Source organism: Pseudorasbora parva, chromosome 3, assembly GCF_024679245.1.
Source record: "Pseudorasbora parva isolate DD20220531a chromosome 3, ASM2467924v1, whole genome shotgun sequence".
NCBI classification, from domain to species: domain Eukaryota; kingdom Metazoa; phylum Chordata; class Actinopteri; order Cypriniformes; family Gobionidae; genus Pseudorasbora; species Pseudorasbora parva.
The window spans coordinates 11124489-11140218 of NC_090174.1; the positions used below are offsets into that span (position 1 = coordinate 11124489).

A 15730-nucleotide genomic window follows, 5' to 3' on the forward strand; every position below is an offset into this window, starting at 1 on the left:
ACGCAGCCGGCCCTGGAGATTTATATATAGTCTACTGAAGTGTTTTCTGTGCGGGCCAACACATGATAGCCCCTCAGGTTTGGAGGAAGTGTTTCAATGTTAGAAACACTACCATCATTTTAGGAAATGTATATGCTAATGATGATGAGGGTCCCCCCAAACCCCATTTTCTGGATGACCATCAAGAACTGCACCCCATGAGACCTAAAGTTCTCTGATGCTGCAAGACTGAAAGCTCCTGACGTAACCTGATATCTTTCATAGCAGCTAGGATCAATTCTACAGGGAAGAAGTGCAGGCGAAAGAGTTCATTCTGGAGACCCAAAGGATCAGCATAAAAATCTATTTACTTGGTGAATCTGCTAGGCCAAAAGAAAGAACACGATATTGAAACACTTCACCCCTGAAAGCAAATCTGTGAATCTGTTCTGGCAAAGCCTCATTGTGAAAGTAGGTGTCCTATAGATTTATTATCAGAAACCAGTTCTCAAATTGAATTTATAACACGATTAGCTTGGGGGTAAGCATCTTGAACCTGCAGAGTACAACTCAGGCCGCATAGATTTAAAAAACAAGCTGCAACCCCTTGTCCTTTTTGGGCACAATAAAGTACCGGCTGTAGAACCCTGAATTTCAATCTGGGAGGTTTACATTCTCAGTTCTTGACCTACCACTGTTAGGCTAATATGCAATTGAACTGAGGTGGATGGAAAGTGGACGAGGTGAAACTGAATCTTGTAACCTTTTCTTATGGTATTAAGTACCCACCGAGAGACATTTGACAGTAGCTGCCACGCTGCCAGAAAGTCTGACAGAGGGCTATTTTTTTCTGGTAGAACTGGTGAACTGTCAGGGGCCGACCGAGCAGGCTGAATGGAAGAATCCCTTGTGAGAGAAGATGGGGCAAATTGCCCGTTGCCATGGGCCGTAAGCGGCCAGGTATGACTTGCCTTCTGCTCCTGCCTCCTATCACTAGGCCCTGGCCTGGAGCAGTTGTTGGATGGAGTAGGCTCCTGGGCTCGGCCTCTCAATCAGTTCTCTGAATGCCACAGACAGTTTTTTTGCCTCCTAGTATCATCACTGAACAGGCCAGAATGCGAAATCAGGGAATCTAGAAGGAAAACCTTGTCTCTTTTCTTTATCCTCATAAGGATGAGCTACAGGAGCTGCTCCGTAATGACTATATAAGCTATGGAATGGCTAATCTGTGGACCTGAAGAGCTCCCTGCCTCAGGGGCCAATCCCTCAACATAGCCCACGTCATTAAGAAGGTCAGCCTTGTAGGCATGCAAGACCAACATGGTGGGAAGAGAGATGAACCAGCCTGAGCTTCTGCTATTTAAGCCTTACCCACAAGGGCAGATGTTGTTGGTTTGGAGGGGTGCACTTGAGGGGGAGAGATAGCCTGCAAACATCTCTTCCACCTTCATCATCACCCCCTTCCCATGCTTGCGCACACCAACCACCACAGAGTATGTTAAGGTGGCATGCGTATAAACTCACATGAGTACCGGTTCCTCTAAGAAATCTACACCTTGGTGTGGACGTTAGGGAAGAATGGTAGATAGCAGCAGGTTGGTTGCTCTCGGCCAAAAGTATCAGTCATCTAACTGAGAAGAACTGTTTCTTTTTGTCAGACAGTGGAGAAAGCACAAGAAAGGGCTTGTTTGGACGTCTCAAGCTCTGCATCCACCAACTCTGCGAGCTCCATGACCAAAGACTCTGAAGTCTTCCATTTTCTATATTTATGTAAATCTGTATGTACATGTTTCATGTTTCTATTCAGCTGGTTGCAGAAAATAAATAACACAATGACAATTTCAAACCTGCATTGAAGTCAGGCCATCAGTGCTACTTACCTTAGAGTGTTGTGTCCGTGAGTAGGACAGAGTGTCTTTACTGAGTGTGACATAGTACTTCTTGAAGGGTGATGTCATGGGCATGCACTTATCCTTGGTCCTGTGGAGGAAGAGAAAGCCTTCTTTCTCCATAGTGCCACACTGTAGGCTCATTCGTGTCTGAAGCTCAAGATCTGTTTTAAAAATAAAGCAAAGAGAGAGAAAGCAAGACAAGTGAATAAAATTAGGGTCTTGACTTTCTTAAGGGTCATCTCTTAACTCTTTCCCCGTCAAACACAGAATTTTCCATTACTTGTGAGTAAATGCTTCCAGGGCAAAAACTGTTTTCACTGTTAGAAGCTAGGGGGCTCTATTCCGCATCTTCTGAATGAGTACTGATTCTCCTGATCAAAACACACACGAGCAAAGCTGAGTTCACACTGCCCGATTTTAGGGAGAGTTAGGGAGGAGTCATAGGCCAGAATATTTTAAATAGATATATTTAAAGTTCTTTTAAACAGAAACAAAGCCCAAACATTTGCACATCCAGCCACAGCAGCAGCACATTGCAAAATTATTTATTTACCTCAAACTCTCTTTGCAGAACACAATCCTTGCTCCCTCTGTCTCTCCAACAATTTCCTCTGCAATAGACTTTTTTTCTTTTTCTCCACAAATCAGCACACAGACAATTTGGAGCAAACTTTGTGCAGTTTATTATTTTTAATAACAATTCTCGCGCGAGAACTCGGGTCTGACCGTTGTTTACTTGTCACATCGCACGTGTGTTTGGTTCGGAAGGTTGGGAAACGTAGTTTGCGCACCGGAGAGAGAGAGTTGTTATTAATTCTTCCTCTGGTACAGTCACACACCCCTCTGTCGCAGATCCATGTGAAAAGAGGAGTTTGAAAATCGTGCAGTCTGAACTAGGCTTAAGACACAGTAATACAAGCAATCATATGTAATCATATGCATATGAAAAAAAACGGGATCATCAGCATTATACATCATATTTATCAAAACTGCCTAAGGTTACTGACTGAAATGTGGACCCAGGACGAGCTACAGGACTGTGCAAGCATTAGGGCTGTTGATGGACTCGATCTACTCCATCTGTGTTTGACGTGATTTTCTCCGCTTTTTGTTTAAAATGTTGCTTTTTTTATGAAACGTACCCATATTCAAGTGCTGATAAAAAAAAGGAATGCATGAAGCTAGAATAAAACAGTTTTTTGTTTGTAAGAATAATAGGGTCAGCTCTTTAATGCATGCTCATAAACTCTCTTTGATTTAATGCATGCTCATAAAACAAAATATTCTATGGGCTATTTGGTGAAAATGGTCAAAAACCCTGCCAGTGGCTGTTAACTTCTTTTTTTTTAATGCTGGCGGGGAAAGAGTTATGGGTCTGTTCATTTTTGAGTGAACTACGTGATTAAACTTGCTGTTTCAACAAGAAAATGAAAAGAGGAAAAAAAATTGAGCTTAATTATCTAAAGATTGATCGAAAATGACAGGTATGAATGAGTCTCCAGCCATGCATGGGAATCCACTCAATTTTTCATCTAATGACTAATTTAGAGCAGCTCACCTTCTGACTCATGGCAGTTGACCAGTTTTGTGATGAAGTCTTTGAGCTGGGTGATGCCTTGCTGTATAGCTGGCTGTAAGCGGACCATCCATGGCTCTTTAGAGCAACATGCGAGAGTGTCCATATTCCCAATGGTCTGCACAGCCTGAGGAAACACACCAGGAAGTCACAATGATGAAAGAGGGAATATGTTAACCATAATGAGGTCTATGAATGTATGCAGGTTACAACCTATGACTATACTATGACCTAAATAGTTAATGCTATTGCAACAATGACTGCAACACTTTATTCTGCATTAACTGAAAGGATCTGAGGTTGATTTGTATTATGTTAAAGCGATATAACAGATGGAAAATGATGCTATATCTTTTCAGATGATATGTTACTAGTATTCACAACAATGGTTTCCTTGAAAACTGGTCATACTTTGGCAAGTAGCAGGAGTGTGCGGCTCGTACGGGCATCAGCATGTTTCTCACGTAGGTGAAATAATTTTGGAGACATGATGGCAGGTGAGATGAACCGCAGGCACAGAAAGCTGGTCACAGCAATGAACTTCACCTTCTGAGGAAAAATATACAACTGGATCATAAAAAACTAGGATCTAAATATCTTTATTTTACTTTTCTAATCTATTTTTATTTTTCTAATCTCATTAAATGACTCTGTGATCATTTGTCAAATTCTTAATTTTAATCAATAAATTATATTAGAAAATGAAGACAATAGGGACTAGGGCTATTACCAATCCAATTAAACCAGTATCTTATAAAATCCATCTTTGAACTGCATGAAAGCATAATACTGTAATTACAATCTCCTCTGGAGGTCGCATTTGTCATCCGCGCACCTCATCAAGGATGTTTCATTTCCGAAAAGTAATCATTATAAAACTGACCGTTATTCTTTGTGAAATGTAAATTGTAATTTTTTTATGACTTTGGAATGTACTTATGCGGCCAACAAATGAGACCTTCAGAGGACACAGCCTTCGAAATGAGACACATCAATTGAATCATTATTCCACCAATTTGTTCAAAATGGCTGATTGATCCAGGAATGTCTTTGAGTGAGTCATTGAATAATTCACTTGATTTGTTTAGAAAAGCAGATTTGTTTAGCACTACTTTTTGTTACCAAATGTACTTTTTTTTTTTTTTTTTAACCTGTATGTCTTTTTTTTGTACGCAGAATACAAAAGAGGATGTTTTAAACTCTTCTGAATAAAAGTAAAAAAACAACAACACTGGACATCACTGATTTTCATTGTATGGACAACAAAACAGTTATTTTTGACAACATTATTATTTCTTTGTTCTGCAGATGCAAGGTCATACAGATCTGGAATGATATAAAGATGAGCAAAGGATGACAGCATTATCCCTTCAATGTCTCATTTTGAAATGGTGCAACATAGTCCACAAAATAGACAGTTTGAACCTGTCCTTCACTGTCAATATATATTTTTTTTTACAAGGCAAAAATGGGCTGGTAAGCGCTGAAAACTGCACATAATAAAATGTTTAGTGAATTGTTAAGAAACACTAGTACACAGAATGTTCCAGATGACCCTATAAATAACGTTTATGAAAATGAATATCACTGACCCGGTACTCTGGGTCAGGGAAGCGTTTCTGCACTCTGAGGTAGAGTTCATGGAAAGCCTGGCAGATGAGCACGGGACAGTAGGAGGCCGATTGCAGGATGGAGGTGAGCAGCTCAGACAGGTACGACTGCAGGAGGCTGGAGCTCTGCTGGATAATATCAGACTCAGTCTGCTGACGGTGCAAACCTGCACACCTATAATACCAGAAGACCCCGAAAAAATTCAGAGAAATTGACCTTTTTGAACCATAAAAATGTACAATGGAAGCATGAGTCATAGTTGTCTTACCCTGCTTCTTTCAGTTCTACTTTACTGGGGTCCAGTTCTACATATTTCTTTTCTTCAAAGATTCGGTTTATTATTGGGCCCAGAAGCCTGTGCAGATATTGCATCCCAGCCACCTGCAGTGAGAAAAACAAAGACAAAAGTCAATGGCGCCTTTGTGTAATACTGCATATAATCACATCATGAAAACTGGAATGAAATATAATAAAACAGCAGGAGGTTTAAGCATGTTAAACAAATAAAATTACATTTAACAATACATTCAAATAATGCTATTCAATTTCTTCCTGTTTCTGGTCTTAATTCTGTTCTGGAACACTGATTCATTTCTGTTCAATTATTACACATGCTACACATTAGGGTGACCAGACTTTCTTGTTTTCTGGGGACAGTTTCTGTTTTTGCCATATAACAGGTTCTAATAGGGTGAGGAACTGTTTTGCACACAATTTTAAACATTCCCAAAAGCAGTAATTCCCACATATCTTAACTATACTACAAGAGTAAAAGTACAGCCTGAGCCTGATATGAAAAAAAAAGAAAGCACAAACTTTGTGCTCAAACTGAACTTAAAATCCAAAATAATGAGCATCATTTGGGATACACAAACATTGAATAACATTATAGTTTTAAAAGTTTTAATTTCAGTATATTCACAGATAAATTAAATACAATTAGAAAATGTTACAGTTTCATTTGTCATATCTTCTCATACTTATTTTTCACATATTTTGTTTTAGTTTTGTAATTTTTTTATGTTTTATTTTTATTTTGTTTCTGTAAAGCCTACATTTTGTTATAAAAAAATACAGGTTTGCAATGGATTCTTTTTCTTTTTCTTTTTCATATAGTGTCATCATGACCAACAAACATCTTAAAGGTCCTGTTCTTCGCGATTCCATCGTTCAAATTTTAGTTAGTGTGAAATGTTGCTGTTGGAGCATAAATAAAAAAGAGCCTACAGCGAACGGCCGGTTTGGACTACACCCCTGCAATTCCTGGCATGAATGACGTCACTAGAACTGTTTGTTGACTAACCCTCCGCCCACAAGAACACGCAAAATAGGGGGCGTGGTCTTGTTGCTCTCCCACGTGGAGAAGAGCGCGCATTCAGCGCTAGCATCTCCCCGTTATGGTAAGAGGCGGGACCATTCCGCGCAAAGTGCGCTAAGCTGCTGTCCAATCCCAACACGGGAAGCGCTGGCCCAATCAGAACTCGTTACGTGTTTCTGAAGGAGGGACTTCATAGAACAAGGAAATCATCAGGCCGTTTTTAGGACAGAGGAAACAGCGCTGTACAGATAAGTAAAATGTGAGAAAAATACTGTGTTTTTACTAAGCGGCAACCTCCCGCGATCTCTCTTGAAGCCAATACGGAAGTAATGTAAACTGCAATTCCTCAACTGGCCACTAGGGACAGGCTCCAGAAGGGAGCAGAATGTCATTGAGCCCCATGTTAAAATTCTCAACTTTAAAGCAGAAAAAAACATGTTTACAGCCTGGTACAAATTGTGGTTTTGGCTTATAAGGCTAATTTTGATCTTCATGACAACTCTGAGGGGGGTGAATTTTTTTATAACTCATTCGTTTACGTTATATAAAGCCTTAAGGTTCTGCATAATTAAGGGCGTGGTTACAAGTGGATAGCCATTTATCCGCCGTCTATAATTATTGCGTCACCTCAGCTCCGCGCACATCCCGCCTTTTTGCCCATTTTCTGTTATCCGGGAGTGACACGCGAATCGGAATCCTATGGGTGACGTCACGGACACTACGTCCATATTTTTTTTATAGTCTATGGTTTTTACAAGCGAAACATGAACTCATGTTATATTGCACACTGTAAACATAATCAAAGCTTCGAAAACACGCGAAGAACAGGATCTTTAATAGTTATTAATTGTAATAATAATGTCATGTATTTCCTGTGTGCCCTAGTGTTTGCTCTACTCTTTTTTTTTTAATTCTTGTCCTTTTATGGTGGTTTGTTTGTTTTGCTCAGTTCTGTTTTCCTAGTTTACTAGTTCCCATGTTTTGTATCTTTAAGTCATTATTATTATTATTCAGTGTAGATCTGCATTTGGATCCTCTCCAGAATTCACCCAGCATTATAGTATAATGGACAGTATATGTAACCCACAACAATTAAATAAATAAAAACAAAAATGTTGTACTGGTTTTGAGGTGTGGCTCAAGTAATCCGCACGTCTATATAGGAAAATAACAGGAACAACTCTTCATTACAATATAACTCGGAAAACACAAGACAACTGGGGAATCATAAAAGACCACAACCACATAATACAAATACGAGACTGAACAAAGAACTGAGAGCGTAAATAAGGGATTACCAGAACTAAGAACAAATGTGGAACTAATGATTAACCATGGAAACCATCTAGCAGAACAAACTCAAACAGTAACAGAGAACAGAATGAAAAAGAAACCAAAACGAACACAATGAACCAAACATACTCCAGATGACAAATGTATTCTCCCTGATTTTTTTTTAAATTGATGAATAATAGCAAGTGAGGTTTCAATTATATTTTGACCACTGAACTATCAAAAATGTCCCTGGTTTCCATTTCAAAAATCTGGTCACCTTAACACATGTAAATTAATAAATATATTTACCTTCAAAAATGATTCCATAGACTTGGATGCTAATGAATTACTGCGGAATAGTGTGTTTGGTTCAGCTGAAGGAAAATAACAACAAAATTATAGCATTAAAAGCATCACAGTGCATATAAGATGTAGAAAGGTTTTTGCTAATATGAGTTATATGTTTCTAATTTGCTTACTAGTCTTTTCCAGCTCCAGTTTGAACAGAACATCCAAAAACTCCTTGACAAGCCCTTGACCCAAAAACAGCTTCACCAGATTATTAGCTACTTCCTGTCTGCTCTCTGCTGTAGTGGTCTCATCAATCAGCATGATGAAATCAGGCCAGTTGCCCTACAATTAACACAGTTGTTTCAGCCACAAATGAGGTTATGCTTAAAATGAACTTAAAATATATACAACACTGTGAGCTAAAACAATAACCTGCTAACAACAGGGAACATGCTTTATTGTTTGTTTTTATGTGCGGCATTTTTGAGGGATGGTTTACTCAATATAGAACATTCTGTCATCATTTATCCACCCTTACGTTGCTCAAACCCTGTATGACTTTGGAACACAAAACACACAGAAAAGAGAAAATTGTCAAGAATATTTCTTTTTGTGTTCCATACATTGAAGAAAGTCACACAGGTGTGAAACAACATCATGAGTAAATGATGGGAGAATGTTTAGGTGACCTGTCCCTTTAACATGCAGGCATGAGTAGAGTTTCCATCACATGCATACAAATGAGATCAGATAACAATGATGCTGCATTTCACAATCCATACACCAAATGATGTCTTGTTATCTTGTTCCGAGGAATATGTCATGTGAATTTAAGAGATAATGCACAGGCATATTCCCTGAGATAAGGCTCAGTCCAAATGGCATCAGACTCACATTGAGCTGAGAGCCGACCGACTGGCTGAGTAGCTCGGTGAGTGGCTTGTAATGGCTGGATGGCAACACAACCTCGTCTCGAAGCCGTAGCTGAAGCCGCAGAGAACCCAGAGTCCCTCTAGGAAAGAAGAAGAAAACCGCAACAATGCTATATTAGGTTACAGACATAATTTACAGCTTCTTCTTTTTTAAACTAAAAAATAAATAACATGTAGTTTTAAATAAGAAAAAATGACTCATATGGAAAAACAATGAAACCTTTCCAGGAAGTAAAGCGCAGCATGACAGACAAACAATATTAGGCAGAATGACACCATTAACGACCCTATTCTGTTCAGCGATACGTAAAAAGACAAACAGTAAATGTTATTACTGTAAATGTGGGTGGCTGTGCTTTCTAACTCTGTCTTGATGGAACAGAAAATGAGGACACTGTGGCAATCCAACTGAAAAACACAATATTGCAGCAAGCATTTGGAGACAATTTGGCTTCAGAAATATATGAAGGAAAAATGGCTCTCGGCTACAGCTGTACAATCTAGATACCAGCTCTGCTCGTAAACCCACTGCCCACGTAAGCACCATTCGAACCACCATAAACTCAGAAATATCTGATTTGAAACACTCTATAAGCAGAGCAAAAACAAAACAAAAAAAAACACTCCCCAAGATCGCTTTATATGATGAACAGATTGAATTTAGGCTTTTATTCACATAAGCATTTATCAACTCACATATCAGCTGTGATAAACCAATGGAAGTTCAAGCATGTTTGATTGTGCAAGAACCAATGAGGTTCATTCTCATGTTAAGCAGCACGTTTGAGCTTCAGCAGGAACCAATGAGGTTCACTCTCGTTTTATGCAACACATTTGAGCTTCAGCAAGAACCAATGAGGTAAATTTTCATGTTCGGTTGAGCTTCTGTTTATTTTTGCTGAAATGTTTATATGTGAATAAACACCGAAATTCAATCTGTTCATCATATACTGTAAAGTGATCGAGCCTCTTCAGAAAATGTGGACTAAACCACTCAATTTATATGGATTAGTTTTACAATCTCTGAAAATGTTCAAAAATGAACTTTCGGAAGCATCAAAGTTTCAGTTTAATAGCTGCCAATGAAGGGACAGAAAGCTCTTTGTTTTCATCAAGAAAATCTTCATTTGTGGTCCAAAGAAGAACGAAAGACTTACAGGTTTGGAGCGGCATTAGGGCAGAGAGAAACTAATGACAGAATTTTCATTTTTTGGTAAATTAACCCTTTAGACTTGTCTGGCTATCACCAGAACAAGCTCAATCTTTTAAGATTGAACATTGATCTGGGGAGTCTACTCTGTATTTTCTACTGCCCAAGAGGAGTGATCAAATGGCATAGTTCAAATTACTCTCTACGCAATTGGATAGTTCGTCAACCAAACAGACCACAAAAGGCGTGATCAACAAGCAATGACCCATTGTTTCTCTATCCGTCATTGTGTTAAACCCGACAACAGCGCACCAGGTGGATAAACCTGTGATTGGTTTCTGCAAAATGTAACAGAAGCAGGACAAAAATTTGCGCAGGTTTCCAGCCTGAGCTGCAGGGCGAAATCAAATAGCTGGCAGATCAGGCTGGGTTTACCCAGTCTACCTTTAAACAGTTGTATTGATATTATTATTCATAAATGTATTTATAATTAACATTTTGCTTGTGTCAAGCACAACCTTCTCCTCAGGAGTCACTTCTCCATGAAAGACAAATAAGATGTTGCATTAGAATTTGGCCAAAAGAAGTTAGACAATCTTAGAAAATGGCATAATTAAAGAGGTAGTTCATCCAAGAATATCCATCTTCTTACCAACATCTTTATAGGTATATGATGAGTTAATATACAGCTTCCGCCCAGCTCACTAGGTTTCAGTCTGTTGAGTGTCAACGTTTTATTTTCACACCAAACAAGCAGAAACTGATACTGTGTTCACTCAACCACAGTTATCTGGACTCTGAACGACCTAATTGGTGCTGTAATGTAAATGGAATTGTGACCTGTTTTCTGTTTCTTTAAATAGTTTCCCTTTACATGTAGAGCTCACAAACCACAAGAGGAAGGTGGTAAGAGTTGCACCTGTTTAATTGGCAAAGGGGACAGCCAAGAATGTGACTGACCCTGGGAAAAGGAGGGCCCAGTAAGATTCATTGTGGTATAGTCTACTACTCATGGGGCGCAAAAATGAAATCAAAATACTGCTGCCCTCGGGTTTAGGCTGTAATACTCAGAGTTAGTAATAATCCTGTTTCGGACCAGCGTACATCTGAGAAGGACATGAGAATGAGAGACCTTTTGTATTGTTTTGTATTGGTACTGTAGTATTGTAATAGTTTAGATCAACAACTGAGAGTTGTTTGAATTGTCCGTGGTGAAGTCAGTTATTCGTATTGACAATTTCTACAACAGTTTTGTCTGATCGGCTAAACTATCGGTAGGTTGTAAAACTAAACTATACTACTATTTCTCACATCCTCAATTTCATTCCTGTTAAAAATCATATAGGGTCCTACCCTGATTAAGATCTATCATCTTAGAATTAAACAAGCTATTTTTTGTTCTGGGGTCCTTTAGATTTGGGGATCTGAACTGTGGATTCTTTTTTTATTATTTCCAAAGACTAAGAAAAATAGATTTCTCATGATATGACCCCCTTAAATCCATGTGCCATTTCAAACATCTTATATTATTTTGAGATAATATTAATGGAGATATTAGGATTAATATTTTCTAACTTGTATATTCAGTCACTCAGTCATACGCCACATGCTCTCTTACTGTAAATATGGGTAATACTCGAGGGAAGGTGGGAATTGGAAGAGTGTGTGTGTGGCGAGTGTCACCATAACAGCCAGTCACTGAACAGCAGGCAACAGATGGTGGGCCGTCAAAAATCCAATCAGGAAGAAGACGGTGAGGGAGTGAAAAGAGGAGAAAAAGAAAATAAACAAAAACAACAACAGCTTGATTTGTTCACTGAGATGAGAGCGGATCACCCAAGGGGAGCGAGAGATTATAGGAGCTTAATGGGAAACTTTTCATCAGGATGACATCAGAATGTATAAAACACTTCCTCCAGAAAAATCGCCACTTTAAATAAATCATTACTTCTGGGGCATCCTCAAGAAACATAAAAATAAGCTCATATAATTATCTCAAATATATTTAGGGACATGATGACGATCCTGCTTTTTTATTCCATGTGGGCAAAAACCTAGAGTCAAATAATCCTTTGTTCAGGATTGGCTGTGACATTTTAATTCCCATCTTGTTTTTTAAATCTGGTCAGAGTAGAAAAAAGTAAAAACTGTTTAGAAGGAACAGACGGTTGTACATCAGCATATTCAAAGCAGATGAAATCTGCCAATTTTAAAACAATTGTGATAATGTTATATAACACGTTATATAGTTTAGTAAAGTATAGCTGCATGTTATTTTAAACTGTAATACTTCACAATATTACTGTTTTTATTGTATTTTTGATCAAATACAAACATGCAGCCTTGGTGAGCATAAGAAAGAAAAAATCGTACCAACCCCAAACTTTTGAACAGCAGTGCAGATTTATCTCCATTTTTAATTTATGGAAATTAATACATTTTGCAATGTCATTGTCATATTAGATTCACAGTGCATTGACACATTTTTTTTAATTATGTATACTGTAAAGCATTTTGAGAAGAGTTTTACAAAATTAACCTCCGAGTTCTATGGTCTTAGAGAGCCCAATGCCCTTTTAATAGCCCAAACAACTTAATATTAAAACTCAAAAACTTGTCCTAATCTAAAAGTTTAACTATAAACTATCATTTGAAGTTCATGTTAACATGTTACATGTTATATCCTACATTACTTTTAGGTTAGTGGCTCAACAATATCTGTCAAATTAGTTCAGAGGATTAAATGACAAATTAAGAGGTTATGGTAATAGTCCACCCAAAAATGAAAATGTCATCATTTACTCACACTCATGTTGCTCCAATCCTCTATGACTTTCTTTATTCCTTGGAACATAAAGGAATAATGTTTATTTGGTTCGCATTGACTTTCACTGGTCAAAAAATATAATGTAAGTCAATGGGAACCAAAACTGTTTGGCTACAAACATTCATCAAAATGTTTTATTTTATGTTCCAAGTAAGAAAGAAAAATTAGCAATACAGGCTTGGAACAAGTAAAGTAAACCAACCCTTTAATTTTGGAATTACTACTGTTTAAAAGTTGCAATATTTTCCTGTTTAACACTGTGAAGCTGGTTTGAAACAATCGTCATTGTAAGAGCACTATATAAATAAAGATGATTGACTGATTTAAAGTCCTTGGAACCCTCAAATTTAAGGACAATAAAGTCAATCTGTGACCCCAAACAAGTCAATCTCGGCAGTACATGAGGGTTAATCCTGAAATCATGGATAGCTAGTCCATGCCTGCCCTAAATATAATCTTGTATGACAATATATAAATAATATATATATATATATATATATATATATATATATATATATATATATATATATATATATATATATATATATTAATAATATAAAAAATAATATTATATAAATAATATAAAAAAGACCATATAAAAAAAGACTGCTCAAATGCTGAAAATGTTTCCCCTTATCTGCCCCCAACATTTACACAACATTACACCTTGTCTACATAATAACACACTGTGCAAAAGGTGCTCAAGCCTGATCCATTTATCTGTGTAGATGCAAAGCTAGAACAATATGACTCATAGAAGGATTTGGACAGTAAGTTCAATCAAGTCGAGCGCATGAATAAATTATCGACTGAATGAATGTCAATGACTCCTTTGCCCGTGTGGACACAAGTCTGTCACACTGACACAACGCTGTGTCCCCAAAAACACTTCCTGCCTTAATCTACCTACATACTCGCACAAGCTCTCAGATGACGCATGGCTTTTGTCATCACCCAACCGAATCCCCCGTACTGGAGTTTTTACATAAGCCTTTCCATCCCACTCCTCCAGTGCCAGCTTGATATATAATCCCCACTGTCAATCCACGTGGCCAAATGATCTCTTATGGGTGGAGACGAGGGCCGGGTGGAGGGGAAGACAGAGCGAATGAACAGAAAAAAATCCCAGGATTTAGCCAGGGAAAGGATTAGTACTTCCTGTCAACACATGGACCAAAACACACAAGCGTAACACTGTGAGAGCCTGAGTGAAGAGTGTGTAACAATCCTATAACGTTAGCTCAGTCTAATTCTAGGAACTGCCAAGAAAAGTTGTACCGTTTCCAATGTATTGTTTTATTATCCCTTGTATTTTATTGTCTTTGTGCCATTTGCTTAATGTTCTCTGCCACAGGCAACCGTTAAAGGTGAATACTTGTTGCTGTGGCAACCAAAGTTTAAGGTTTGCTTAGGTGGTGTGCATATTTGCCACAATTCCAAATACACTCACTCATATTCACTGTGTTTAGATTTGTCAGGCCCCAGGCGAAACCAGCCCTCCTCTTGCTGGGCAGACTGAAGCTTGTTGATGTTGAACAGGACCTGAAGGAAAACAGAGGCCGCACATATCAATCGTCGTAACAATTAGCTGTCAAAGCAACCGGAGCTAAACACAGCAATTGGAACATTTATTATTGGGTGACAAAGGCAATGTCACAGTGAACATCTGTCAAACAGGCACAAACGCAATGTTATGAAAAAGTGACTATGCTTGAATTATTTTGATAATTTTGGGATAAGCTGAATTGTATGGAAGCTTGTTTCCACAGATTAAAAACATTTTTATCTCAAAATTGTAAGTTTACATCTCACAATTCTGACTTTTTTTCTCAGAATTGCGTGATATAAAGTCAGAACTGCAAGATATAAACTCACAATTCTGACTTTATATCTTTCATTTTACCTTTCAATTCTGACTTCATTTCTGAGAATAGTGAGATATAAACTCACAATTGCACATTAAAAGTCAGAATTGTAAGATATAAAGAAAGAAGCCAAAATTGAGTATAACACGCAATTGTTCATTAAAAAAAATGCACATCTACCTACATTTTTATATGAAAATAAAAAAAATCTTTAACAATATATACAAATCACTTGCCTGTTTCCATCCAATTGGCCTTTTACCAATAAAATGGTGAGCGTAAAGATGTCAACCCTAAAAACACGCAAAAAAAATCTTCCCTTGAGACGTTTCCATATATCAAATTATACCATATCTTTCGTATCTTAGATTTTTATAAAATGCCGAAAATAATGAGACAATTAGAATTTGCCAGTTAACTAACTATTTTCACAAATAATAAGTATATGACTAAATTAGAAGTCAGAAGATTACGCCGAAGTGGGACTTCTGGTCTGACAGGACTGTATGCAACAGCCTTTATATGGCAAACCCCATGGGTTGGACACAGGGCAGTCCATTTGTCCTGTAGCCTATGCAAAATAAAATTAAAAGGTTGGCAATACAATGAAATATTCAGTCATATAGAAACAATCTTTAACTAAAGAATTGTACATGCAGTCAAGTCAAGTCACATTTATTTATACACCTGTCTTTCGGATGAGACGTTAAACCGAGGTCCCGACTCTCTGTGGTCCCAGGATGTCCTTCGATAAAGAGTAGGGGTGTAACCCCGGCATCCTGGCCAAATTTGCCCACTGGCCTCTGTCCATCATGGCCTCCTAATAATCCCCATATAATGATTGGCTTAATCACTCTGTCTCCTCTCCACCAATCAGCTGGTGTGTGGTGAGCGTTCTGGCGCAATATGGCTGCCGTCGCATCATCCAGGTGGATGCTGCACATTGGTGGTGGTTGAGGAGATTAGTGTTTCAACCGAACCAGGAAAGACCTCAATTGGATAGACCTACAACCA

The 15730-nt window shown here is 38.1% G+C and overlaps 1 protein-coding gene across 3 annotated transcripts in view; it reads right to left on the reverse strand.

Annotated features, from left to right (window-relative positions):
• The window catches only part of rasa4 (RAS p21 protein activator 4), a 62782-nt gene that overhangs the window by 11287 nt on the left and 35765 nt on the right, over positions 1-15730 (reverse strand). For 2 of the 3 annotated variants that reach the window (XM_067437793.1, XM_067437792.1), the window contains 9 exons: positions 14302-14393; positions 8837-8954; positions 8131-8284; positions 7961-8025; positions 5327-5439; positions 5040-5232; positions 3859-3996; positions 3430-3574; positions 1860-2032 (listed from right to left, as the gene is read on the reverse strand). In XM_067437793.1, the coding sequence (XP_067293894.1) occupies positions 1860-2032; positions 3430-3574; positions 3859-3996; positions 5040-5232; positions 5327-5439; positions 7961-8025; positions 8131-8284; positions 8837-8954; positions 14302-14393 (1191 nt within the window). The remainder of the gene's footprint in view (positions 1-1859; positions 2033-3429; positions 3575-3858; positions 3997-5039; positions 5233-5326; positions 5440-7960; positions 8026-8130; positions 8285-8836; positions 8955-14301; positions 14394-15730) is intronic. The other variant, XM_067437794.1, reaches the window with a different exon arrangement.